Here is a 27062-nt window from a genome sequence, read left to right as displayed (position 1 = left end):
GTGATAGAGCTCTCCAAATAAATCTTGTCTACCTTTGACTTTTATATCCTTTTATTTGCTGACTCTTTCCTTTGTTCCATCTGTTAGTCAGCCCTGTTTGCTGCTGTTCTGACTTTTTTCTATTGTTTTAAAAACAAAGGTATCACTATTATTTATAGAAAACTTTAAAAAGAGAATTTGTTTTCTCACGCTGACACCCTCCTCAACATGACTTACTGACTTGTGAGAAGCGACAAATCGTGTTTGTATTTGTAGTTTACTACAGCAATATTTTTTCCTGCTTTAGTTGACTTGTGACAACGTAAAAATAATTCAATAACAAAAGGAGGATTTTCTGAAACCTGACGCTAGGGGAAAGAATCTCAGAATACCCCACAGGAGAAAATTTTAAGACACTGGCTCAAGCCTGCCCTCCAAGAAGAAACCAAGAAAGAATTAGGTTACTATACTGTCACGCAGCTGTGACTCTGCTGCGGCTGCTAGCACTTCTGCATAGTGAAGCATTCTTACAGCTGCACGTGCAACCGTGCTGGTGATCTTTCAGGTAACTGTGAGGAGACATACTTTATGCAATCAGGGAAGGAAAAGCTCTCTGAAAAATGTTACTTTTGATAGTAAAAGATTAGCTGAAATACATTACAGTACAATGGCATGCTTCTTTAAAATGTACCATAAATCCATTTATACCTGTCAGTGTCTCTTACAGGATGTTAAACAGGACTGGGTAGCTCAGCCTTACCTGGCAGAATTCCACAGTCCAAGTGTAATCATCTTTTCTATCTTTCTGAGAACTCTCTTCTTCTTTCTCAGAAGAGGTGACAGTGGTAAAAACTAGATTCCCTATGCTGTTCTGACACTCAGCTAAGCAGTGTCACAGAATCATCAAAATCCTGGTTGGAAAGGACCTCCAGTAGCAATGTGGAGGTCCATTCCAAATGCTTGCTGAAACTGGACTGTCACCAACACAAAATCAAAGGAGTTGCAGTTCTGCCCAGCTGAATCTTGACAATATTCAAGAGCGGAGTTTCTGCCACCCCCCTGGGCTTCCCCTCAAGCTCAACCTGAACCTCCTAAACTTGGATCAAGGGGCAGTGGCCAACAAGTCAGCAGAGCAAGATGATGTAGAAGCATTGCACACTCCACCACCTTTTTAACTATCCTCCAAGTAGTTATAGGCTGCTACTACACTGTCTCTCAGTTTGCTCTCTGCCAGACACACCCTGGTCTGTCAATCTCTTCTCACAGGTCACGTACTCCAGGCACCCACCATCCTCACACCATCTACTGGGCCCTCTCCAGTGCTACCACGACTCTTCTGAACTCAAGAAAGTGGGACCCAAAAATGACACCGTATTTCAGGTGTGGTCCCACTAGTGTCAATGTAGGGGGAATACTAATTTAAAATATAAATGAGCACATACTGTTGGCTCATGCTCAATTCAGTGTCCACCATATCTCCTCTGCTGACAGAGGAGCCAGACTGTCAGCTACCTGAACTGCATAATGCCTCTCAACACTCATGTACCACATGAACTCCTCCTGGTGGCAACATCGTTATTTCTCACACACTGAAAGAATGCCGCCACATCCCAGTATAATTTCCTACATTTCTGTAATACAAATACAGAGCAAGTCAAAGCATGAAGAACGTACACTAGAACTTGAATGCATTTGCTAGAGAGAGCGCTGAAGAGGTTGTCTACAGGAATCAAGCTTCTTGGTGGCTGGACGTGAGAATGCGGCACAAGGACATGCACTTAGAACTAAAATTCTATCTCTTATAGTAGAAATACCAATTTTTCAGTTAAGATGACAGCACAATAGTCTTAAGTACAGACTGTTATTACTTGTCTGAAATTTGTCACTAATCCGATGCTAATTACCATTAGACCTGCCCACAGTTATGCCAGACTTTTAAAAGAACACGTTTTTATAAGATGAAATGCACCCACACTTCCAAAGGACAGAAGAGCACAACTGCATGTGCTCTAATCTTGGCATGCAGTCCCAAAGAACTGAACAGATCTGCTTTTGGTATCTAAACTCTTGCAAAGTTTTTTAGTTTAACAAAAGATCAGAAGCTGTGATGCCTGAACACCAACTGCAGAAATAAACGGTCTTTAATTAATCACTAAACAGAAAAGTTAAATACATCTACAAGAACTTTCCAAAATATAATAATAAAGAATTCACATCTCAAATTATTCCACAAGCCTAACAGATTTAAGCACAGACAACAACAATGCTTAAATTAATGGAAAGATAAAAATCTTAAAGACTGTTCTACAGTAAGTAGAATTACTTTTATTTAATGCCTATCAGAATTCTTTAAAAATAGTCCTGTTTAACTGAAACATCACGGAATAAAATACACTGAGCAGTTACAGAAGTTTATTCCTTTCTATCATTCAAGGAATGAAACAGACTTGTAGCTCAATAACCCCAGTAGCTAGCGAAGTCTTTTTCACCTACCTTGAGAAGAGCCATCTTCCTCTTCATCCAGTGTAAGATCAATGACACCTCCCAGATCGCTTCCTGTGACCTTCCCGCTCTGAAAGACAAAACTCCTTCATTTTGCAAAAGCAAATCCAGGGAACACATGTGGAAAACGGATACAAACTGAACACTGAGGAAAGGCCTCAGAATTGATGTACTTAACTAGAAAGGAACTGATGAAATGAGCAAGAGAAGGAAATTTTAGACAGATTTCCCAGGACTTGAAAAACAGGCAATAACCAAATGACTGTACTGTGGTATCAAATATTAAAAGTATTTAAGTCTGTAACGAGAAAATAAACCTGATGACCAGTAGCATATTGATATTTTACAGATTATAATAAAGAACAAATTGGTGTTATAGAGTATCTTTCAATTATGGCTCTTAATATTTTAATCCAGTTGCAATCTGTGCTTTCCTCTGCAGTAGCATAACCATTTGACAGCACAGTCACCAAGACAACATGTTACTTATCTTGAGACAGCCCTGGTCTATGTGCCTATCAAGAACTGACTTCACAGTAAGAAAAAGGAAAAGCTACACTGGAACTTGTAATCCTTATACAACATGTCATTGAAAGCCATCAGAAGACTCCAACTGCATCCAGCTTTTTAAGATAATGGATCACAATACAGTGATGAAATTATCACAAATGTCAGCATTCTATTACTCTACATATGAAGCCATTTGTAACTATCTCTTTAGAGCCAGCAGGATCTTTTAAGCTTCTGTGAAGGCTAAATGTAATAACAAAACTCCTAGAGGACCATCAAACAAGATTTATCTTCTGGATCAATTGCTGCCCCCTTCAGACTGGGGCCACCAACATTTTCCTTTAGCCAATGGGAAAGATACTGGGGGAGGTCCTACATATCCCTGTGGTTTTAAATATACTTCCTAGAAAAATCTTGGATGATGTCAGTTTCTAGTTCCTTTAACTTGCTGCAAAAATTAGTTGGGTGTTTTGGTTTTTTTTTTTTGGTATAAGAGATGATCATTTATTCTTGGACTGAACTGCTACAGTTTTGTGGATTAGAGTAATCCAGATTCCTTAGGAAAGACAAAGGGTTAGGAAAGCAACATGATCAAAATCTCTGAACAATTAACGTAGAAAAAAGCATAATCAGCCCTACATGGCTGTACAAACTCCAACATCATAAATGTCAGGAAGATGAGACATTCTTCTGTGGAGTCTGACAGGGACAGAAAAGCCTAGGGATTGAGATTATCTGCTCTATGATCCTTCACTTGGGTAAAACTAAGACTTTAAGGAGGTCCTAAAGACAACTCTCACACAGGCAAGGCTTCTGAGAAGAGGGAAAAGAGGTATCTTACAATTACTAAATGCAAACAAAAGCTGTGTCCAAATCACTGGTCACTGAATTTGGAGTGCCTGACATGACTATCTCTTCATTATTCATTATTACAACTTGATTGACTCTTGCTTTAAATTCTGCTGCTGCCATTAACAAAATTCTGCTAATAACGTACGTGATACGTTAGAAGTAAAATTTGAGTAAGAAATTTCTAAGTACTTTTGTTCGCAGGCGATAGAAAAGATCTCTACAGGGACTCTACCTTTGCTATACATAGAGAAACATCTTTCACATTTATTAACCATGGAATTCTTCTCTTGAGTGATTTCTATTTCAAAGACTTCCCAGCTTCAGTTTGATTTACCCACTTGAAGCATAAGATAAAAGGCACAATCAAATAATCAATGATTACTTGATTAGCATAAAGTCAAGAGGAAATTCATTCCAACTTGATAATCTTCCCAGTAAACTATGTGTATTTTGAACTTTGGTGCTCTCTGCCAGGAGAAAGCAGATTGAAAAATGGAGGGGGAGATTTGTAAGGAACTGGAGAAAGGAAAAACCAACACTAAGCTATTAATTTCTCCCCACTTTAAATACATTACTTTGAAGTATTTCAATTCTTCCTCCATAAGGAAATCTAAATCCTTACCAAAATACTCTGTGAGAGAGCTAACTGTTTTGAAGCCCTACTTAACTGTGCCAGTCAAAGTTCTTGACTGAAACCCACAACCTCCAAATCCACCATTTCAACAGTTTTCAGAATCACAGCACCAGTCTCCAAAGAGACCAGAAGAGGCACTTAAACCTGATTGTTTACAACAGCATCTGGGTAGCTTCTAGTAATCATAGTAACATCGTGAACTGAAGGATCCAGTTAACCACAACTGTATCTAAGAAGCTGCCTAAGGTTAAATCTTTCTCTGCTTTCATAGGGCAGCTAATAGTAACAATTTTAACACAAAACAGTGCAATGAAAAAAATAAAGTAACTTCTCTGAAATGTCACAGTTTTACAGATAAATATGAAGAAAATTTTTAGGAAGAGAGCAAGCAAAATACAAAACTTAGTCTTTTCCTGACTTCCTAATTTTAATAAAGTAACACTTTTATTCTTCATCTGGTCGGTGAACTTCCATTTGCAATTAAGATATTTTGCCTCAAAACAATGCGTCCTGTAACTGCGTATTTCATACCTAAGTCTAATGTAGATCCAGCCCAGGAAGATGCATGCCACTTGTTGAGTTGTAAGGCAAAATACTAAGTGAAGTGGGGGACAAGGACTGCAAGGTATGATTAAGAGCAGAAACAAAGGTGAAAAAAATAAGTAGAAGGAAGAAAAAAGGCAGCAGGGGAAGAGAAAATTACAAGCCAAGCAGCAGCCAAACACGCAACACCCCAAAAATGGAAGGATGGTGTGAGCATACTGTAACGCTACTCCACTATTCTGAGTGTTGGGCCAAGAAGGCGTTTCATATTCACAGTCTTGACCTATTTTGAAAGTGTTCTTTCAACAAAATTCTGTCAAATTGCAGGCCCCCTGCCCCAGCTTCTTCACTCTGCAAGGTCACATCCACACCGACCACATCTACTGATATATAACTATCCCTGGGCTCTGTCTGCATGGCAGATTCCCCAGGCAAGAATCTTATTTGGCGCGTTTGAAGGAAAAGGGTTTTAATGCCAGGCACATAGCCTGTGAAAGCAGCAGCTGAAAGACCCTAGAAGGGCAAAACCAAATGAGTAAATCCTTATCCCTTTCAAGTTATCCTAGTAAACCTGGTAAGTCCTGAAACAGAGGCTACGTCACAACCTCCTCTAAACACCATACAATCAGTTCTGCGTAAACTGCTTCATGGTGCGCATGGAAGACAGAATAATGAGGAGTATATATAAAAGGAACACAACTGTTCAAATTCGTGCATTTTTCTCACAAGTTAGTATTAGAAATGGGTATTTCCAAGTGTTCTACTAGCTGCAAAACTGCTGAAAAGTGATCTATAGCACTGATTCTTCTGAGTAACATTTTCAGGTTTTTTTTTTACCACGAAAACTAGAAACAGACTTTATTGTAATTTCTTACATAAAATCTCTATTAATCTTAAAGTAATTACACTTCAAACCAGGGTTTTCTAAGGGTTTTATAAGTTTTTTACTGCAGTCACTGACTGCAGTATCTGAAAATTTACCTACACGCTAGACAACAGTAAATTAATAAAGGGGAATCAAAAAGGTGTCAGCCCAGCAATAAAATGAAGGGCTGTCTGGCGCTGAAGTGATTCTGGAGCGGTTTCCTCATCAGCCTCTAGAAAAGTAGGGACAACACTTGGGATACTATCTTTATGTTCTACACCCCAGTTTTCCACATGCTGAGACACCTTCACACTGCTGTAAAACACACTGGGGTGGGAGAAAGAATATTGCCTTAGCTTTGATATCCAACAGCTTTTTCAGATTGCACCGCTGCAGATTAGGTTGATTCATCATTGGTAGTTTTGAAAAGATTAAAAAAAAGGGGGGAGGGACACACACGACATGCAGGAAGAAGCTATTCTGATTCCACGAGGAAAACAAATACAAGGAAGGGGACTGAAGTTATAGGGCAAAGCACGTACGATAGGCATGATGCTGAGAAAAGGAGGTATCTTCCACCATAACTACACCTGTGAAATGCAATATATCAAGCAGCAGTCAGACCATCACAGCAGATCTACATTAGAGGCAAACTACTGAAGAAAACTGAGAAAGCAACCTCTAAAACTCAAATTGAACCGAAAACGTTACTCGTCACGTCATTTTATGTAACGGCGCACGCATGTGCACTGTACCACAGGGAAACACCGGCAGTTAAATATCGGAGCTTGAAGAAAGTCCTGAACAGGCACTTTGCTATTCATGTAGGATATACGTGATTAAAAAAAGGTTTTGGTATTATATAACGCCATGGTTCAGTTTATCCCATAGTGATCAGAAAGCTCTTCACTGTAATGCCACCTGCTTTTCATAAAAGAACAGTTCAGTCTGTAAAAGCCAAAAGGAAAAAAAAAAGGCAACCACAAAACACACACCACGAAGTAAAAATTTATTCCAGGGTAGTAAAGATCAAAATTCTGAAGACTATGTGTGGCACATTGACACAGCGCAGACAATTTTATTATTAACAGTTTCTAGAGTAACAAACCAGAAAAAATTCTGGGGGCTGTACAAGAGACACTCCATGAAGTGTGACACCACCACAATCACACCCGATGCACCAGGGCGTTATATAATAGCAAAAAAATCAATCTTCAAGTATGAGGAACAGTGTTAAAAGCAGCCTTCTGGGAATGTGGTGCGTGGGGAGGGTGCTGATACTGTGTTTGTATGCATAATAAGGCACATATTACTATTTTAGTCATCCACATACAAAACCACAGATCTCAAGTGCAGTCTGAGCGGATGTAGAAATTACTTAATGCATTTTTGAGCATACTTTAGTCACTAACTGCTTCAGTGTCAAACTCATCACTCCTTAACAGTTATTTTTTCCGACGCATAACTCCCACAAAATTGAAGTAATTATTCCAGCACGGCAAAGCTGTCATGAAATTTTATTTGACCAGGTACCAAATGTATTTATCATCTCTTACCAAGATAAAAGTGAAAACAATAATGCAATAATATCAGGTTCACAGTTTGCACAAATCTCGCCGGGCTGCAGTACATGTTTTGGTAGTGTGTTGCATACTTGGATAACACTCCAACATTATTAACAGGCATTTTACGTGTTGCATTTACAAGATTGCTGTGTTCTCCTTGCCTTAACTGGTGGTGTGCAATTGTCGTGGTTTAACCCCAGTCAGTAACCAAGAACCAGAGCTGCTCACTCACCAATCCCCTCACCGGTAGGGACGGGGGAAGAGAATTGGAAGGGCAAAAGTAAGAAAGCTTGTAGGTTGAGACAAGAACAGTGTAATGACTGAAAGAAAATGAAGTAAAAAAAAAGAAAAGAAAAATTGTATTGAAAAGGAAAATTACAAAAAGAGCGCGAAACAAACCCCAGGAAACAGGTGAAGGAACCCCTCACCTCCCACCAACCAACACCCAGCCAGTCCCCAAGCAGCGACCGCTGCCCCCCAGCCAACTACCCCTAGTTCATACACTGAGCATGACGTCATACGGTGTGGAATGTCCCTTTGGCCGGTCTGTGCTCCCTCCCACCCTCTTGTGCACCTCCTGGCTGGCAGAGCATGGGAAGCTGAGAAGTCCCTGACTCAGTGTAAGCACCGCTTAGCAACAACCAAACCATCAGTGCGTTACCACGTTATTCTCATGCTCAATCCAAAACACAGCACTGTACCAGCTACTAGGAGGAAAATTAACTCTATCACAGCCAAAACCAGACAGCTCCACTTCCTACAGAACACCACAAGTACAGAAAAATTGAATAACCAGTCTTAGTAACCCCTATGTATTGTACACCCTCTGATTCCCCTGGTGCAAAGAGCAGACATTGGCTTCGCTACCCATATTCATAAGAACCATAAATCAAAAAGGCTGAGAGATTGGTTCCCAGGAAAGCTGTTCTAAGGCACTAGCAATCATAATTCCAACCAAGACCCATAAAGGAACACTTGACACAATGCTTGAAGGGTTTCTCTACTGCTGTGATTTTGTTTTTCCTTAAACAATTACAAGGGTATATAATAAGCACATACATGCACGCACGCACACACGTCTCTTTACTGATTCTTACTCTTTTAAGGTGAAACATCTGCCTTGTTCTCCTAAAGCCCACGGACAGTTTCCCAACAGTACTTAATATGTGGGATGGCCATTTTGGATAATGAAAGATTATCTCAGTAATCACTAAAAGGTTGGTTTTTTTTTGAATAGTACTTTACAGATAAGTTTAATGCAGCTTTTAAAAGTTATTATCCACATCTGTTGTAAAAATAAACAATCTGATGATGTCATAATATTTATCTCTATTTTTTTTCCCCCAAATTACAAACTGTTGCCTACAAAACACAAGTCTATTTACTAACTGAAAGCTGCTCTCAGTAACTAGGGGTGGTTTAGGTCACACAGATATGGTCTTCAGGGAAAGAAAATCACTTCAAGAACTGAATTTAAAAAGTCCCCTGAAAAATTCCCAACAGGATGTCAAGTAGCTGAATTGGGTGGCTGTTGCAAGGAACAAAAGTCAAGTGAATCCATTCTTGTATGACTTTTAAACTGTCCTCCTGCTAACACTTTTATAACTGAGATTTGTAATTAGCCTCAGGTAACGGTTCCACCTCACACATGAGCGCTAGTTGTGTTTTAAACAGCATAACCCCAGGGTCAGAGACAAAATTCAAGTATCCCATTTTACACATGTAATTATGGATGTTTATTTTCAGTGACAAAACCATGAAATGCAAGGAAACATTCATCAATAATGCTTCCAACAATATATAATTAATAGCTGCTTATCAACTGTAAGATGACACATCTACTTTGTTCACACTGTTTCCTAACGGACACTCACAAAGGTTTGTTACACAATGCAAAGGGATAGATAAGAGTTATAAATTTTATAACTTCATAAATATATATAACTATATAATTTCATTAACATTTTACCAGATGAATTTCCAACAGTCATCAACATAGCTTGATTTAAACTGCAGTTCAACCAAACAAATCAAGGCATGTTAGAAACAATGGGAAATGGATAGGACACTGGCAGATCTAAGAAAAACCCCTAATATTTGCTGAACAGGTTAAATACATGGTTGAAATTTAGACTGAAAAATAGATTTACTCCATAGGAGGATAAGGTGCACCTGGAGTAGGGAATAGAGAATAAAAGACTATTCACGTGACCTGGTGTTTTAATGAATATGTCGTTCTTGAACAGACTGATTTTATGCCAGTCATTTTTAACACATCCAACCCCATTCAAATTTGTTCACTTTTATTTTATGTCACAACATAATATAAGCCACATTCATAGATTCCCTCAGCGTACCATAGTTACACATTAGATTTAAGATATAAATCCTTTATCTATAACTGAGATCCATAATAAAATACTTAAAAACCATTCTAAAGATTTGTTATATAATTAAAAGTTCCTTTATCTCTGTAACAATAATACGTACTCCACTACATCAAAAATACTTGTCATGTCTTCAGAAACGCAACTCTAAGACCCGAGGCACTGGAACAGCCATGGGCAAAATGACTGGGACTGAATAACAACCCTTAAATTTCTGTGTATGCAGGAAAAAGCAGGAAGTTGAGAGAGTAACACACAGTATGATGCCCCCTACCACATCTCTGTGGCTGTTCCTTTTGGAGAAGCAGCAGAGGAAGGCTGAAAAAGGAGCAGCAGTCATACGGCAAAATCATATATCCAAGCTGCATAGTGAGTTTCAACTATACTGACATAAACATGCCACGACTGCTGAGAAGCTGTATAGTTCAGGATAAGCAAAAAGAGATGTACCAGACTAAAACCACAACAAATCAACAGCATGCTCAATTTCAAAGCATCCTTCCAATGCCTTCACGTATTTGACGATGCGCACAATGTAGTTCTTCAGGGGCACAGAGGAGGTGCATATAGTGCAGAACCTTCTAGATCTCCCACAATGTAGACAACAGTACCTTACAGTGAGGATTAATTACTTAAATTGCAATAAAAGAATGAAGAATTTAACATAGCGTAAGATATGTGTCAACTTAATAAAAAGTAATCAGCGTACTCCTTGAAGTAACAGCAGAGATTTCCAAACTTAGCAGGCAACAGCACAGAGGATCTAGATTCACAGCACCAGTACCAAAGCTTCCGTATAAAAATGAGATGCCAAACTAAATAAATGGATGTATCATAAGGTTCCAGTCATTCCTGACTGTTTTCAGAGTTGTCTCCTTTGAGGGGAATGAAATTTCATCAATGACATGGCAGCTATTATTAAAAAAATTAGTTTAGTCAACTTGGTTAAGGCTACCTGCTGTTTTTTTGCAACTGAAATGAAGTATTCTCACTTTATGAAAAGATCTAATTATAAAATTTAATAGTGGCAAATGATAAATGTCTTTCAAAGCACAACTGTTATATTCAGATTTTTAAAGTGAATTTTAAATGATGATTAACAATTTTGTATTAAGTTCACAGCCAAGTCTAAAAAGTTTAGACAAACAAACCGTACTTGGCCTGCTGGTTCACCAACATGCTTCACCTATAATGGAAAGGAGGATAAAACCCCCAACCGACCAACCAACCACAGTTATCCTACTGTTTGAGGCTCTCTGCTGATACCACCACCGAGGAGTCAAATTCATGTCCATTTGGATACAATGCATTATGTTCACACAGCACAACCTCTACTGCAACAAACAGGATCGACTGGCATTTTACCTCACAGTTAAAAAAAAGGTAAAGACTCCCTGCTCCCCGTATTACTGTACACATAGCCAAAGCTGACTCTACAAAAGCAGCAAAACACCCATTCCGTTTGCCTACTTCAACTCTTCTAGACAGGAAACACATGTAACCAAGATTCATTTAACACTTTGGGTGGGAGGGGGAACAGGAGAAAGATTTTTAAGTTAGAAGGTTAGAAATACGTTCTATTAATTAGAATTAATTCAAATATTAGGAAAAAAACCCCTTGGTGAACACTGACTCCAGCTCTTGTGGAGCAGTTAATACTTCCAGCCCAAACCAAGAATGTTTTTTCTCCTTTTCAAAAAATATTTCTCCCATACAAAAGTAAAAAGCTAGTTAGTAATACTGCAGTCAGTAGCTTTGAAGTATCAGGTTCAAACTGAAGGTAGGAGGAGGACACTGTGTAGTTGGGTGCCAACAGGATTAGAATTTAACAAATGAGAAGCCAAAAATATCCAATTACAAGCCAAAAGAATGAAGTCAAGTTAGAAGCCAAATGATAACTAAAAAGAATCGGAGATATGCCCAGATTGGCCAAAAGTATCCCCTTTTCAGTCTAAATCACCAACCAGATTTGTGTGAAGGACTGAAACAGTCCGTAGTATGCTGTTCGCAGGAAGCACTTGGATGCAGTTGGGACCCGAGCAGGGCATGTGGTCAGCATGACCACAGTATGCAGCAAGAGGGAACAAAAAAGAATCACCTCCTGGCAACATACTTTTCTTGTTTCTGCAGGATAAATGTTCCAATGCCAGTATGCTGGAACAAGCACCTACCCAAGACAAAGACAGAAATATGGGGTGTTTTGGGGAAATAATACAGAGACATCTTGGTGAAAGTTTAGAGTAAATCTCTTCAAACAAGAAATTAAATTTGCCAGTCTGTCTGAATTATGAATTCAATGAATGCCTAGAATTTGGAAACATGTAATACTCTAAAATACCCTACAGTAAGTTACTGCACAGTTCTCCTGTATTCTGAAAATGGTTTGCCCTTTGTTCTTTCTGGTTTTCTCATTTCTAGATATTATAAACAATTATTTGCTTTACCATTTGCACTTGATTTACTCTTTGCTTAATGAAATTATAATCCTGGATCCATTATTTCCTTCCTCTAGTCACTGATGTCCTAAGTTAATGCTGCAACTAAGTAAGTGTAGGATTGTGCAGAAGTAATTTTTATATTAACAATTATATCTGATCAATTACCTCGATCATTACAATAGCAGCAAATAAAAATGACTGTAAAGATGTAAGATGAATGCAGCACTTTCAAAAACCTTTTAATCTTTAACATGATCCATCAGAAAATGGAATGCACTGTGCTGATCACGCACTAGGGAAAAACCATGCAGTATGTATGAATAACCTACCCAAGGCCACAAACGCAAACATTATCGGCCAAGACAAAAACTCCAAATTCAGGCCTCAAGTCCTCTGTTCAGACTACAACAGTGCTAAGTCTCATTCAATATCTGAAAGCCCTTCCCAGCAAGAAACTTCTCCACAGAATTAAGAGTTTATCATGGTCAATTTGTTATTTCAGCTGGGATTTTTCCTCTATTTTGCCCACTGCTGAGCAACACAAACACTTCCTGTGAAGTCCTTAGTGTGACAATCTGTGAGTATAGGTGCGTGTGCGTACAGACATGTACACACGCATTTCAGAAGGACAGAGTCATTCTTACTTCATTCAGTAACATGATAGAACACAGTTTTAAATGCTGTACTCCTTCTTTTGCCAAAGTGGACCTACCATAATTGTGGTCTGATGACCAGTTTTCTATTTTTGTTTACAGGAAGATCTCTCAGTTTGTCAGAATCTCTGACAAAACTCATAGCACAGAATAGCGGAGACAAACCACTAGTTGGATTCTCAAGTGTCATTCATTAAAAAAGAACTATGACTAGAACTGGCAATTTGTAACTTTTCTTCACTAAAAGACCTTTTAAACGATTATGTCATTTCTCTGACAAAATTAACAACCACTATTCTCAATGTCTAACCTGTAAAAATCTCCTATAGAATATGTAATGGTGGGATGCATTTACTATAGTGAGCTGATCTAAAGAGGCCAAAAATAGTATTTAGATAGGGTTTGGCATGGAAGAACAGGATGTGCTTCTTGTGAGTTGTATGAGACCGAGACTACACTGCCTATACTGCAAAGACAACGTGAAATGGAATGGAATGGGTAGGTGAGAAGAAATACAATAAAACCCCCTCACAAGATAACCACATAGAGAAACAACACTTCAACTCTAATTACTCACCATTTAAGCTACAAACCTGGTCTTGGCTCTTTTGAGCAGTTTCCCAATTTCATGCATAACTGAAGAGATCCCAATTTTAGTATCATTTATATCAAATAGTGCCTTTGGAGAACAGAATGACTGAAATCTTAGCCAGAAAGATAGGAAATATCTTTCCTTAAACAGGAAAAGGGAAGACCTGCAATACAAATCTGCGGCCCACAGAGAAAATCAATTCAGAAGACTGTTTTTTAAAAACAAACAAGCAAGCACAATCCTCTGGTAGGTTCACTAACAATCTGAACTGAGAGGGTGACAGTGGTCAAGCAATTCCAGGTGTTTTCATACGTATGTATGTATTGGTAGTGTATCTGTGTTTCATTCAGCTTTTACGTTCTCTGTGCTCTTCAGCAATGAAGTATTTGATTTGAATGATGCTACATTAGTGCCAGTAGGCACAAAATGGTGTAATAAATATACTCTTCACAAAATAGAAAAGCCATGCACTTAGTGAAGAAAGCATAGCTCTTCAGCTAAGTGGAAATCAGCATCTCCCTTTCAATTTTTTAAAATAGCCCTCCTTGGCCACTTCAAGAATCCCAGCTGCCACAGAAAGTCATACAAACTCCAAACCCTGCTCTGTTTAAGTTTCTGTTCCATAGCTCACTTCAGGAGTACGAACAGGATACTTCTTGCTGAACCAGACCATAAGAAATTTCCTTAGTAGACCAAATAAAAACCCAGATCTGTTAATTTTTCCATTTTAGCAATTAATTTGAAATCAGTTCCATTACAGAAGCATCAAGTCACTGGTTCTTGTTTTATCACATGCTTTATAAAGACAGGTTTGTTACAACAGCTCGAAGGGGACCGACAGTTAGGTTCCCACAGGCCATGTTCTTGGGAAGAAACACCTTGGAAGAACTGTGGTTCAACATGACGGGGCTTTTAGAATTCAGAGCTGGGTGTCCCTCAAGGACTCAAGTCACAGAATCAGTGTCAGGTAGCACCACAGATTGCTTAGGGAACAAGATTTTGCTTTGTTCTAGAACAACATGGTTTATACAAGAGGTGGAGGCACCAGACAGTGATTCTTTTATCACTTCATTTGGGATCTTGCTATATATGTAACTGGGGGTGTTAGTCTCCATTGTATCTGACCAAGCCCTGTAGCGCTTCCACAGCTCCTCAGTAGTGTCTAATAGCAGACTCGGAGCGATGGCCTGTCACTGCCATTATTTCTCTAGGCCCCAGTCCTGCTTCACACAGTAGCTGGACGGTGGTAGTTCGGAGAGAATGATTGGTGTACCGTTGAGAGAGCCTGGCTGCCACACTTATCCTGGGCATCATGGTACCCAAGTAGTTCACGCCCATCGGTTCTCTTTTGTACCAGACAGGCTGCTCTTGCATTTGCTCGGACGTTAGCTTTAAAGGATGCAGGTAAAAGGCAGGGGGCTCCGGAGGCAACTTAGACAAATAAAGCTCCAAGGAAAAAACAGGACAGTTTGGGTCCCCTGGCATATCATACATTTTACCCATTTTATGAGGATCTTCTCCGTTTTTTCCTTTGCCAGGATACCTAAACATAGCATATCGACGTCCGTTCTTGTCCTTCTCAACCACAAAAGCATCTGGAGCCAGATCTCTTAAAATTTCCCTCCCTCGCTTGGCAAAATGCAACTGCAAATCGAACCACACTTTGTTGACGAGAGCCAGTGGACTGTGCAATCCCAGCACACCAGATTGTTTAATCCTACGCAAGTCCTCAGCAGCTATAGGAGGACGGTGGTGATTCTCATCCTTCCCCTGCATGCGCAGCATCTTCAGCAAGCTCACAAATACCATGTTTGCACTAGCAAACTCTTTATCCTTCATTAGGCAAATCTGACGATTATAAGGTGGCATTTTGAGATGCCGGTTTAAGCCCGCACGCATTGACTTGTAGCTTGCCGCACTGTAGGTATTTCCATCATGATTCCTTATTGTGTAATAAAACTCTCTTAAGATATCATTGAGTTCACTTACTGGGACCAATTCAAAGCTAGGATCCTTGCCATTTTTGGCCAGCCATTGTTTTAATAGGTTAGCTGCCCAGCCAGTCTGCTTGTGGGTGTTTTTGATGCTTTTAGCATCCTCTTCCTCCAAGCCAAAGAGGACATCCTCGGGGAAGTTTAAATTCATCCGTGCTGCTTCTACTGCTCCTTTCTTTTCTGATGCAGTGTCTTCCTGTTTCAACTGCTTTTCGAAACAATTGATCAAAGTTGCACCATCAAATATGCCACAGGTATACGACACACAGCGAACTACTTTTTGTTCTGTGAGCTGTGAAGTGCGGAGTAATACATAGTATTTCGGATTTTACTTAACAAAAAGCAGGTGGCATTAACTGGATTTTTCAAATGATACGGCACGTCAATTCCATACATCACTAGCCAATTAAAATGCATCACATCCCTCTTTATTAACCATGGCATTACACATGCTTTAACTGATTCGACTGAAAGCAAACCTAGAAACATACACTGTAACGAGAGACTGAAAGCCGGAAAGCATCGTGCGCCTTATTTCCCTCCTTCTTGCTCAACTTCCATTGCTAAATATCACTATCACACACACAATCTGTTTTTCCAAAGTCTTTTTTGTTGCTCTACCGAAGAAGAAAAATTCCAAAATCTGCATCTTGTATCAAAAATTAGATCTTAAAACCATACATCTCTCATCCATTCTGGTACTGCATTTCCTACATATCAAGTACTGACAAGTATTTGAATAGCTATAATCCACAGGTATCTTTGAAAAATAAAGTTCCAAACAACCATTCTTTATGAAATGCCTTAATAAAAAGGTAGAGTGAGGCACAGTTTATACAATACTGGTAATTTTTGCCAGACTATTTCTGCAACAGGTAAAAACCAGAATCTTGCCCAGTATATCTTATTCTTGCTTTGAAATACAATTCAGTCTGAACTGTACCTTGAAACACTATTAAATGTGGAAATCTTGGCTAAAAGAAATTAACTTTATGCCCCTTAACGAAATGAGTTCCAGTTCACAGCAATGTTAAGTATGAGGTGCTTTGTGAAATATCTGTACGCAGAAATAAAATGAATTGCAATTAATTTTAAATAGCTTAATGTCAACCTTTAAATTTCAAAGCAAGTTCAACAAATCTTAAACAAGGATTCCAGAAGTACTGCCAGTTCTCCTTTACCATGAAGTGGTTAGTCCTGAAGAAAGTTTTTCCTTTTTTTTTTTTTTCTGACACATGGCAATGAGATATTAGAACTCAAATTCATATTAACTTCTGGATTAGTGTGGAAATGAGTGACTAATTTACAAAGTATTTGAGTATTTGTAGGTTTATGTTCAAGCCCTTCCAAGTGGGTAGGGTTTTCTTTTAGATCAGACATGTTTTTAGTGTGCTCTTGAATTACTAACTCATCTGCTTACACAAACCCCATCAGAACACTTCTGAGAAGATTATCAGAAGCTCATGCTCCAAGTAATACTCTGTATCAGAAGAAGAAAAATACAAATAGACAGAAACTAGAAAGGATGGCAAAGAAAAGAAACTAGAATAGTTTCATTATGAGCAGTAAAGAACTTTTCTCCTGTGGATTGTAACTTCAGAATTTTATGTAGGAACATAATCAACAACCTACCTGTGATGTCCCCTCAGCTGTTCGCCTGTTTGCCGAAGTATCTGTTGGTGGCTTGCTGGTCTGGTTTTCTGAGGGGTCAAGAAATTGTTCATTTGCAGTATCTAATCAGTACTAAAACACTGCTATCTACTATACAGATTTGGAGGCAATATTCAACATCTTTTGATACTAAACATGCAGTATTTGGCACATTTAACGTTTTTCACCCCTACTTTTCAATTCTAAGTATTCAAGCTTGATAAGTCCCATTTTTTCAGAGGGAACAGAAGATACAGAAAAGCACAACGTCACTTTCCAGCCCTGAAAGTCTCAACGTATCCCAAATACTTTATGAACATTTCCCTTGCCTAGCTGAGGACTGTAGGTAAACTGACAAGATATTAAACTGAAAAAAATTACAGTTGTTCAACATTTTGTACAAAAAATTATCTGAACAACGGATGGTTAAACACACTGAAAAATACGTGACAGTCCATTTGAGCAGGGAGACTGAGTATCTTTATTAGCTCCGTCAAACATATATATACACACTAGCAACTTATGCAGAAGGAGCTTGAATATCTGATGTAAACATTTAAATACAAATTCTCCCTTCTCGTTCCTTTTCATTTTACCCAGAGCTTATCAGCAACAGTGCTGTCCTGGGGTTTTACTTCTGGTAAGAACTACAATGGTACACACTAAGGTGATGTGAACTTGCAGAAAATACGACACATAGACCCCTTTTGTGGTCACTGCGTCTGATCCATCAAAACCCCTTTTTATGTTGTATTAAATCATTTTATTAGCTTCAGAGCTAAAAATCAATGTAAAATATCTAACTGCCCAACTCTATGGAAGACATATTTTAACATACGTAACCTAGAGATGAGAAAATGAAATACAACTAGTTCTGAGATCAAGCCCTGCTTGAGTTATTTTAACATTATGTTGTGCCAATGGGAAACTTGCTGTAATTCCAACTCAATTGGAAATCTTAAGGACCTCTTAGGGGGGGAAAAAAAAAAAAATTATCAAGGTATGTAAAATCAGAAGTGCAGAGAATCATCATGGCATGGCCAAAGATGGAGAGAAAGTATTTTAAGATAGTTAATCTAGATACCATATTTGAACATTCATTGTGTTCAGAGACTTCATTTAGAATACAGTAAATGTAATTTTTGGAACTAGGTTAATATTCAGTTGCATTTTTTCCCATTTTGTTGGCTTTTAAGTTTTGTGAAAATGAAGGTAATGATTATCCTTGCAGCATGCCTTTGCTTAGAAAGGCAGCCAGATTATTTTGAGAGGCTGCATTAAAAATAAATAGCAAGTTATTCATGGGAGAATAGGAGCTTGTGATTTCATGCTAGGAATGATACAGATCAAGTTCTAAATCAAACAACGCTTAGAGAGTCACACTGCTGACTCCTTCCAAGCAGAGATGATTTTCAACAGTGGTTGAAACGCATCTATGACAGAGATGATTTTGATCTTGACAATTCCAAGAGAAAGGCAACCCAGAAGACACATCTCAGTAAGATATACTAAGAAACAAATTTCCACAAGAGTGGAGTTTTGCATTTCTCTCTGACAACTATTTTCCTCTCCCAGTATCAACATTCAAGCATAACTTACCAACTCTGGGTGCTGTAGCGGGGGGTTGTTCAACAGGAACTGTACTACTAAATGAAGAGAGGGGAATCTTCATCTGCAAGGGGGGTCGACTGCTGGTAGTACTATAAAGTCCTGAAGTACCCACTGTGGGCAAAGAAGTCCTTGTGGCCTGGGCAACAGGATGTGCAGTGGAAACAGCCTGTACTGCCAACATCGTGCCTATTGACCCAGCACTGGCCGGAGAGTTCCTCTGAACACTAGGGCTGGGCACAGATGGGCTGTTATTTGGTTTAGTTGATGCCAAAGACACTGCAGTTTTGGTAAGGCTACCAACTGTAGATGAGCTTTGTACGGATATAAATTCAACGTTGCCTGACTGCTGGTTAGTGACCAAAGTCCCTGTGGTGCCTTGCAGGAGCTGAGGCTGGGATGTCACTGCAACAGGTACGTGCAAGATCACGGGCAAAGACTGCAAGGAGACAGACACTGACTGGGTGCTGCCACCAGGCACTTGGTTAGTGCCTACAACGGTAGCTGTGTTAGCTGTGGGAAGAACTGTTGTCAAAGAGCTGGTGGAGGTCACTGGAGTCTGAGGCACTGGAATCCCACTGACAACTGCTGGAGGAGCTACCAGACTGGAAGCTGTCACTACACCAAAAAAAAAAGTGAAAGAAAAAAATAATTATTGGAAGCAAGTGGGAAGTTTCATTCCAACAAAACAAATGGAAGTTATGTACCATTAGAGTGGTGAGACATTGGAACAGGCTGTATGGAGAAGCTGTGCATGCCCTTGTCATTGTAAGTGCTCAAAGTGAGGCTGGACAGGGCTTTGAGCAATCTGATCTAGTGAAAGATTTCCTGGTCAACAACAGCAGGGTTGGACTACGTGATCTTTACGGGTCCCTTCTAACCCAAACCATTCTATGATTCTATAAAAAATGTGTATGGTTGAAGTTTTTGCAAAGAAAGGCTATAGATATGCATTTTCTGTTGTACACACCGATATTCAATGGCCTAAAGATACAGCCAATACTGTATTTCTGTTTGAAAGAACTACATATAAATGGCAAAAAATTAAGATAACCAAAACACATAAAAATATAGCATTTCAAACACCCATTACAGAAATGGTAGAACAACCAGTCCTTCAGAAAACATAAGAAAAACTAAGTAAGTGAAGACTAACTTAATTTGTATTGGTAGGACCTTGTATCCAGGTTATACTGAAACCAAGGATTAATGTGTCGCTTTTATGCAACAAAATTTCAGGAGTAAATCTAGAGATCGGGAGCATAATATACAGCAGAAAGCCAGTATACGCCTACTATGAGGTAATTCTGTGGAAAAGATTCAGCATTCAGTACTAGGTAAACTGTTTCTAAAACCAAGGATAGTGTGACTACAATGAATGCAATTAATAGTGGTTATGATTCTACACTCCCCATAACATTCTGATCTAGGAATTCAATTTTTTAACCTGATTCCCTCAAGAAATGGAGCTTTTAACTTCCTTCTGTTGCCCACTCAACTTCTGCAGCCATTAGTTAAAGGGGAAGGTGTCAGCATCCACTATGATCAAGTACAAAAAGTGGCCTGTGAGCCACGTGTTCTTGCTTCTCAGTAGCTGAGAGACTGCAAGTTCTGCTGGCATATCCAGCAGTCTGCTCGTTAGCCCAGATCTTCTAGCTGGCCAAATCTTTTCCCTTTACCTGGCAAGTACACTAAAGAAATGCAAACTGGGAATGTGGTAGGGAGCTGAAAATAATGTTTTTTGATGTCAGAAACAGACAGTAATAAAATCCAGTTTTGTTCTGTTCAGTTACTTATTTAATGGAAACAATAAAGCTTTTAGGAGATGCGTTCATAGTCCATAGGCAGTTTATTACCTGCATTCAGAGGGGCTGGAAAGGTTGCTGGTATGCTCTCCCCTACATTCCTCTTAGATTCCAGCATCTGCCTCACTGTGCCAGAATTTCTATGGAACAAAGTTTCAGTTAATGTTTCTCAATCAGCCACATGAAATATAATTATGAATAGTACTATGATTAAAAAAACCCCTCTACTTTACTGCTGTTCTTTTCATTGAGATTTTCTAAGCCCATTTATCTTCTGTCCCCCATGCAACTCCACTTTAGGTATTTCCGTACTTAAAAAAAAAAAAAGAGAACTTCTAATAAGTTTTCAAGTGCCTGCACCAAGTTTGCCCTTCACATGAGAATTTTCGCTTCCTTGTAAGTAAACCTCCACTTTTACACACTATTTTTTAACTGCTGAAACACTCATCTCAGTTTGCCTAAGAATGGATTTAATACTGTCCACTTACCACTTCTGTAAAAGGAAATACAATTTCACAATTGAAGAGCAATGACAGAGAAGGAAGAACACTTTAATTGAAAAAAAAAAAAAAGGCACAATACATGGGTTATCCATTACATTAGGTACCTCAAGTGTTCTGCTGTAGATTTTAACATGGTCACAGTGATATGGTTTGCTTACCGATATGCCCCATTGCTTGCGTTTGCAGTGTCACTTGCTGTTTTCCCTGGAGATGGAGGTGTATTTGGTGAATTCTACCAAGGGGGGGGGGGAAAAAATCCATAACAAACCAACCATCAGTCAGCTTGCAAATTTCTACTTTCATTGTATTTTATATTCATCTGTTTCTGTGCGAGATATACGTTCTCTGGAACCAACGCTGCAGTAGAACTTGACATGTTTTATAACCCCCATGACTTCCTTGGTCCTACCTGCCTCCCTCTCCTACATCCTCCCTTTTCGTAAGCCTCTGCCTTCAGGTTTCTATAGCATGAGAATCAAAACTCCTTCTTGAAAGTTAGTGGACTTTTACTTTCCGCTTCTTCGCAGTAATTAATCCAAAGTATTCATTCTACTCACAGACAAATACTATTGCTTGTATCCGTTCCTCTCCACCCCCAAAATCAAAGTACTGGGATTCACTCTTATTTACTCTGTACTCTTCACACTGAGGAAAACTACATTTACTTACACCTAGTTTAAGGTGCTTTCATACTAATAATGCCTAAAGAACCTTCTGTACGTATCAGAAGTACATAACAGATGTTAAAAGACTACTCTTTCATGTAACTGCCTTTAACAAAACATGACAAACCTACTTTGTGAACGCCACTGAACAACCAGGTCACATCTTCCTGTATGTAACATTTCTCCATTTTTCAAACACAAGGTTTAGGCTATCTCATAAACACATATTATAACAAATCTAGTTCTTACTTCCTGTCTTTTCTTCAAGTCCTCCCTGGCTGCTCCAAATCGCTTTGTCAATCTAGCAATTTTAGCCTAAATGGGAAGAAGATGAACACAGACACACAAATAAAACCATAAATATCCTCTCCAAGAACCACCAACAAACTAAAAGATACATAATTAAGACATCAAGTCAAAGGCTATTTTCATATCAGGGGAAATTGTTCTTCCCTGAATTACAGTACAACTGTATTACTTCACAGCAGCAGAAAGACACACGTGTACCACAATCAAGGTCTCTCAGAGACAACTTGAATTACATTCCTTTCTATTCACAAGTGCACAAACAGAACCCATCCTGCAGAGGTTCACACAGTACTCTGCATGAATGAAAGCAACTGAAAGCATTTGACTGTTTTAATGCCTTATGTACCAACCATATTGAAAAATGAACGTTTTCTTGCCTTTCATATTATCCACTCTTCCCCCATTTACCCTCTTTCTCCCTCTCACTGATACACTACGTATCTCACATACACCCCCCCTTACTGTCAGCTTTGTTCTACTCTATTTCATATTCAGGTGTGAGGTTCATTCTTAAGCATCATTCTTACATATTGTCTTTTACTTCTTCCCTCGCTATACTGTTTGGTGACCGTTCCTTCTGAAATTACCCCAGCACTGCAAAATCCTAAATTTACCCTCTCTAGCTTGCAGTTCTGGTTGATGTCCTGGACGCAGCAGCTGTGCCACTTGTTCTAAGCAGGTACTTTTTTTTGGCAAAGAAAGAAGTGTTAAATTCTTTTTATGAATGCCTGAAAAGATCAGGTAACAGTAGAAGAATAGAAGTTCTTTAAAAAATCAGCGAGTCATACACTGTGCTTTCAGAACTTCTGAAAAGCCGGAGCTAGCCCATTTAGAACACTCACCTCTTTCACATTTTTAAAAAGCAACATGACAGGAATACAATTGGAAGAGTTAGGTAGTATAAACTTCAAAATTCTTTGATTTTTTGTGATGTTCCTCATCTCACCCCAATCTGTGAACATCATCTCCATAAAGAATGCAAGAAAACATACTGCACCCGACAACCTATTTGCTTCCTTGCTAGAACATAATTACTTAGTTTCGGGTGGAATAACATGGCTAAGTATCATGTGACATTTCTTTGAACATCAACCAAGTCCAGTGCTATTGTCTCCTCCCTTCCTGCACTTTACTGTTTTTAAGTAAATTTCTGGCTTCATGGTGGCATTAGAATTTCCACACTTAACATTTATTTGAAGAATGCTTAAGTGGAACAGAAGAGTGGAAAAGTGGTTTAGTAACAGCAAATGAATCACTTTGCTAGAAAGAAGATTTTTTTTTTTTTTAAATGATTAATTGGTTGCTTTCTTCTGTCTGAGTAGGGAATTCCACAACTCAAAAGCCACTTTCCCCCCCTCTTCCCTTTGTGGAGTCCTAACAGCTTCCCTGCTGACAGCTACAGCAGACTTACGACTAAGCGTTGCTGAGGAACTTATTTTCAGATTTGGTTGCAGTATGCAGTTCAACAGACAAGCACTCACCTGCAGTTCAGTAAGCACAGTTTTATGCCTCTTGTTACACTCTACTTTCTCTATTCGGGTTTTCAAGTCTGCTAGAGTCTTGTCAAATACAGCACACTGTAAAGCAGTAAGTTTTTCTTCTAACAGTCTCTGGATAACCTGCAAAATTATTATTTAAAAAAAAAAAGGAAAAATAATGTAATCTCAGAATTATTGAGGCCATCTATAAAAATAATCTCATCTTTTGGTAAGAGTCATGTCACAAAGAGAACAATGGCAACAGTTGTGCCTTGTCAACGAAACAAGTCTACTGGCACCAGTTGGAGAGCTAAGAAAAGTTTCTACAACAACTTTTGGCAAATACAAATTGTCCCTTTTTGCCATTAACTCAAGAAATTAATATCACTGCAGTATGATAAATGTATAAAGCTTTACATAGAAAAAGAACCCTAACAAGAGAAAATACTTTCAGAAAGTGCTGTGTTTACACAAATTAATTTTTCCTCTTACTTCTCTGTTCTTGAGGAGGACACTGACATTAAAGAACAGAAACTGAAGACATTCAACAAAACTTTATTTCTGAGATCATTTTTCTCTAGGAGAAATGTCCTGTGTTGCTTTTCTTGTGGAAGGTAAAAATGGAAAGACACTGATTTCTGCACAGTGTACTTGCTACGCTTAAATTGTTTTCTACACCTATCGCAGTGCGAAAAATTTCTTTAGGAAACAAAAATAAACCAGCAAACATGGTTCAATTTTCTGCATTCTACGTTAAGAAAGTTACAAGATGCACTCGCTAACTCATGGAAGCAGTGCACCATTCTTCTCCAAGAACACAGGTTTCTTCACCTGCCAATGGGGCAATCGGGCACTAACAGCTCTACAAAAATCTGCAGAACTTTGCGTTGACTGCACTCGCGTTTGGAAACTGACCTTCTTTAGGCACACAATACAGCGTATAAACCTCTATCACACACAACACCTCCTTTGCTAACACTGTCCATCTATAGCGTGGTGAGACCTGGAGTTTAAGTAATTCACATGTTTCAAATGTAACCATCACAGCATAGATTCCAAAACATATTTGTTCTCTTAAAAGCAGGGCCACACAGGACTTCCTATGAAGTAAGCTGCCTTGGTTATCTGAATTATGTCCAAACTTCAACCACAAAAAAAAGTGTTTGGGGGGTGTGAGGAAGAAGCGTGGAGCCACAGATCGTGCAGGAAAGGATTGCTGAAGATGGTAAGACAAGTGACAGGTACGTGTTCACTCTGCGCCTCCACTATACCTTCTGCAATTTTTGGTCAACATCACTTCTGGCTGTAATCTTTACTTGGAGTTCAGCTTCATAATCTTCTCCCATGTACCGACGACGTTTACAAGGAGAACTGTCTGTGTCCTCAGATTTGGAGCGCTTTCTCCTTGATGTCTCACCTAGAACAATTAGATATAACCACTTGTGAGGAACTTCTGAAAAAACAAGGAACTGCAGAATGCCATGATTATGATGAAATTTCATGTGCACCCAGGTTAAGCTTTAGCCCCCAGTAAGAACACCTTTGGAAAAACAAGCTGTTTGATGACATCAAAGCAGAACAACAGTCCCTTGTGTCTGTGTAGATTCCTGCCCTGCTTGCGAGTTCTGCTTTGAGATTCACCAAACCACTGCCCCAAACATGAGATGGCTCTAGCACGACCATTCCCTTCTCCAGAACTTGCCTCCAGTCCTTTCTGCTCCAATCTGCATCACCCTATAATGAAATTTGGCTTCTGAGAAGCAATAAACCACCTTCTTCTGAAAAAGGAATCCACTTCTCAGGATTACAGCCAAATAAAACTACAACTCACTCTGCCCACGTCAGCAATGAACTACTTTTTGTACTTGCCATGAAGTTTTAGCCTGTACCTCCAATCCCTGACTGAAAAACATTTCAAACTTTTTCTTACTTCTAGGGTAAGAAGGAAAGTTAAAACCTAACAAAAGAACAGGCTCAAATCAGAACCATACTGTAAAAGTCTTCCATCACAGATAAGGCACAAAAGAACCAAAAAGAGACCTCATTCACTCCTCCACCTTCTGGCACTCTATCCTCTAGAAATCCACACACAAAACAGTAAGTCTAGGTAAGTTATCAGAAGGGAAGCTACGGAGCATACTGTGGGTACCTGACCACCATCATAACACCAAAGACCATAGTTCCCACCCCCTTCACCCCAAACCGGAGGATGATTCAAAAGACAGAATTAGTTGTACACCAATGAAGAATCACCGAAGACTGAAAGAGCGTAATGAAGTTACTTTGTGTTGCCATTTTTCTTTACTTCCATTACATACACTCTGTGAGTTCTACTGAACTTCACAGATTTCTTACAGCCTGATTTTTTGATGGTTGGATTTCTGATGGTTTCAGTCTGATGTGATCTTCTGATTTTTTTTTTTGAGAGTTACAGTAATAATACACTAATGTACTAAAAAATATTAAAAGGTAATATTTCAAAACATGCAAGTCTCGGGTTGCAGGGATGCTAGCAATCTGACCTAGCGAAAGTTGTCCCTTCCCATGGCACTAGATGATCTTTAAGGTCCCTTCCAACCCAAACCATTTTAGGATTCCATGATTATCTAGGATGCCCAGTCTGGTTGAAGCTGTGACAGAGAGAGATGAGCTTCTTGGCTATAAAAGGTGCAAACTAGTGGGAGAGCTGTTTTGTCAAGATAAAGGAGCTATGGGAGAAGGTCAGGGGATGGCACAGCATCAGAAACTATGAGAAACAAATCGGATATACTCCAAGATCCTTCAACCCCATGAACTGCAACCCCCAGCTGTACCAAAGGAGGTACAGTCAGAGTCTGATCTCATCCAGATGTGAAATGGAGACTTCCACAATGACAAAGGCTGGAAGCACCAGGACAGCGGCTCCTGCTCTGCCTGCAAGTGTGCAGAACTGGTTCGGTGCCCTCATAGCAGATATGGGGCTGGGAGCTGTGCCCACTGAAATGTCCAGACTGGTTAAGCCTGAGCCATGCTGTAACATTACATATTAGTAGGAAGTGACTCCCTGCCTGCAAGCAATGGAGGCCCCCATCTGTTAGCTGACCCGCAGGATAGAAAAAGGCACTATGTGGGTGGGAATGGGGTTAGGAAAGCCAAAACTCACCTTAAGCTGAATCTAGTGAGGCACATGAAGAACAACAAGATTGGCTTCTACCAGTGTACCAGCAGCAAAAGGAAAACTAGGGAAGATACATCCCCCCCACTGAACGAGGTAAGCGAATAAGTGACAAAGGACACAGAAAAAGCCCCAGTACTCAATGCCTACTTTACCTCAGATCAACAATGAAAAGATCTGCCTTCAGCAATGCCAGCTCCCTGAGGCCAGCAGGACAATCTGCAGCAAAGGCAGACTTGCTCTCAGTGGAGGAGCACTGAGTTAACATTTAAACTGGACATATGGAAGTCCAGGAAAGCCAGAAGAATGCACTCATGAGCGCCAAAGGTGCTGGCTAAGGTGACTGCAAGGCCATTCTCAACCTCTGAAAGGTTGT

General features: G+C 39.4%; 1 protein-coding gene across 1 annotated transcript in view; it reads right to left on the bottom strand.

The window, feature by feature from the left end:
- ATF7IP (activating transcription factor 7 interacting protein) overlaps window positions 1–27062 on the bottom strand; it is a 41509-nt gene that overhangs the window by 4414 nt on the left and 10033 nt on the right. The window contains exons 3-10 of the mRNA XM_010155328.1: window positions 24804–24949; window positions 23536–23673; window positions 21995–22060; window positions 21239–21312; window positions 20629–20717; window positions 18764–19390; window positions 17147–17214; window positions 2473–2551 (exon numbers count right to left, since the gene is read on the bottom strand). Coding sequence (XP_010153630.1) covers window positions 2473–2551; window positions 17147–17214; window positions 18764–19390; window positions 20629–20717; window positions 21239–21312; window positions 21995–22060; window positions 23536–23673; window positions 24804–24949 — 1287 coding nt within the window. The remainder of the gene's footprint in view (window positions 1–2472; window positions 2552–17146; window positions 17215–18763; window positions 19391–20628; window positions 20718–21238; window positions 21313–21994; window positions 22061–23535; window positions 23674–24803; window positions 24950–27062) is intronic.

The sequence above is a fragment of the Eurypyga helias genome, unplaced genomic scaffold (assembly GCF_000690775.1).
Source record: "Eurypyga helias isolate BGI_N326 unplaced genomic scaffold, ASM69077v1 scaffold17787, whole genome shotgun sequence".
NCBI lineage: Eukaryota > Metazoa > Chordata > Aves > Eurypygiformes > Eurypygidae > Eurypyga > Eurypyga helias.
This window is presented reverse-complemented; position numbering and strand designations above follow the sequence as displayed.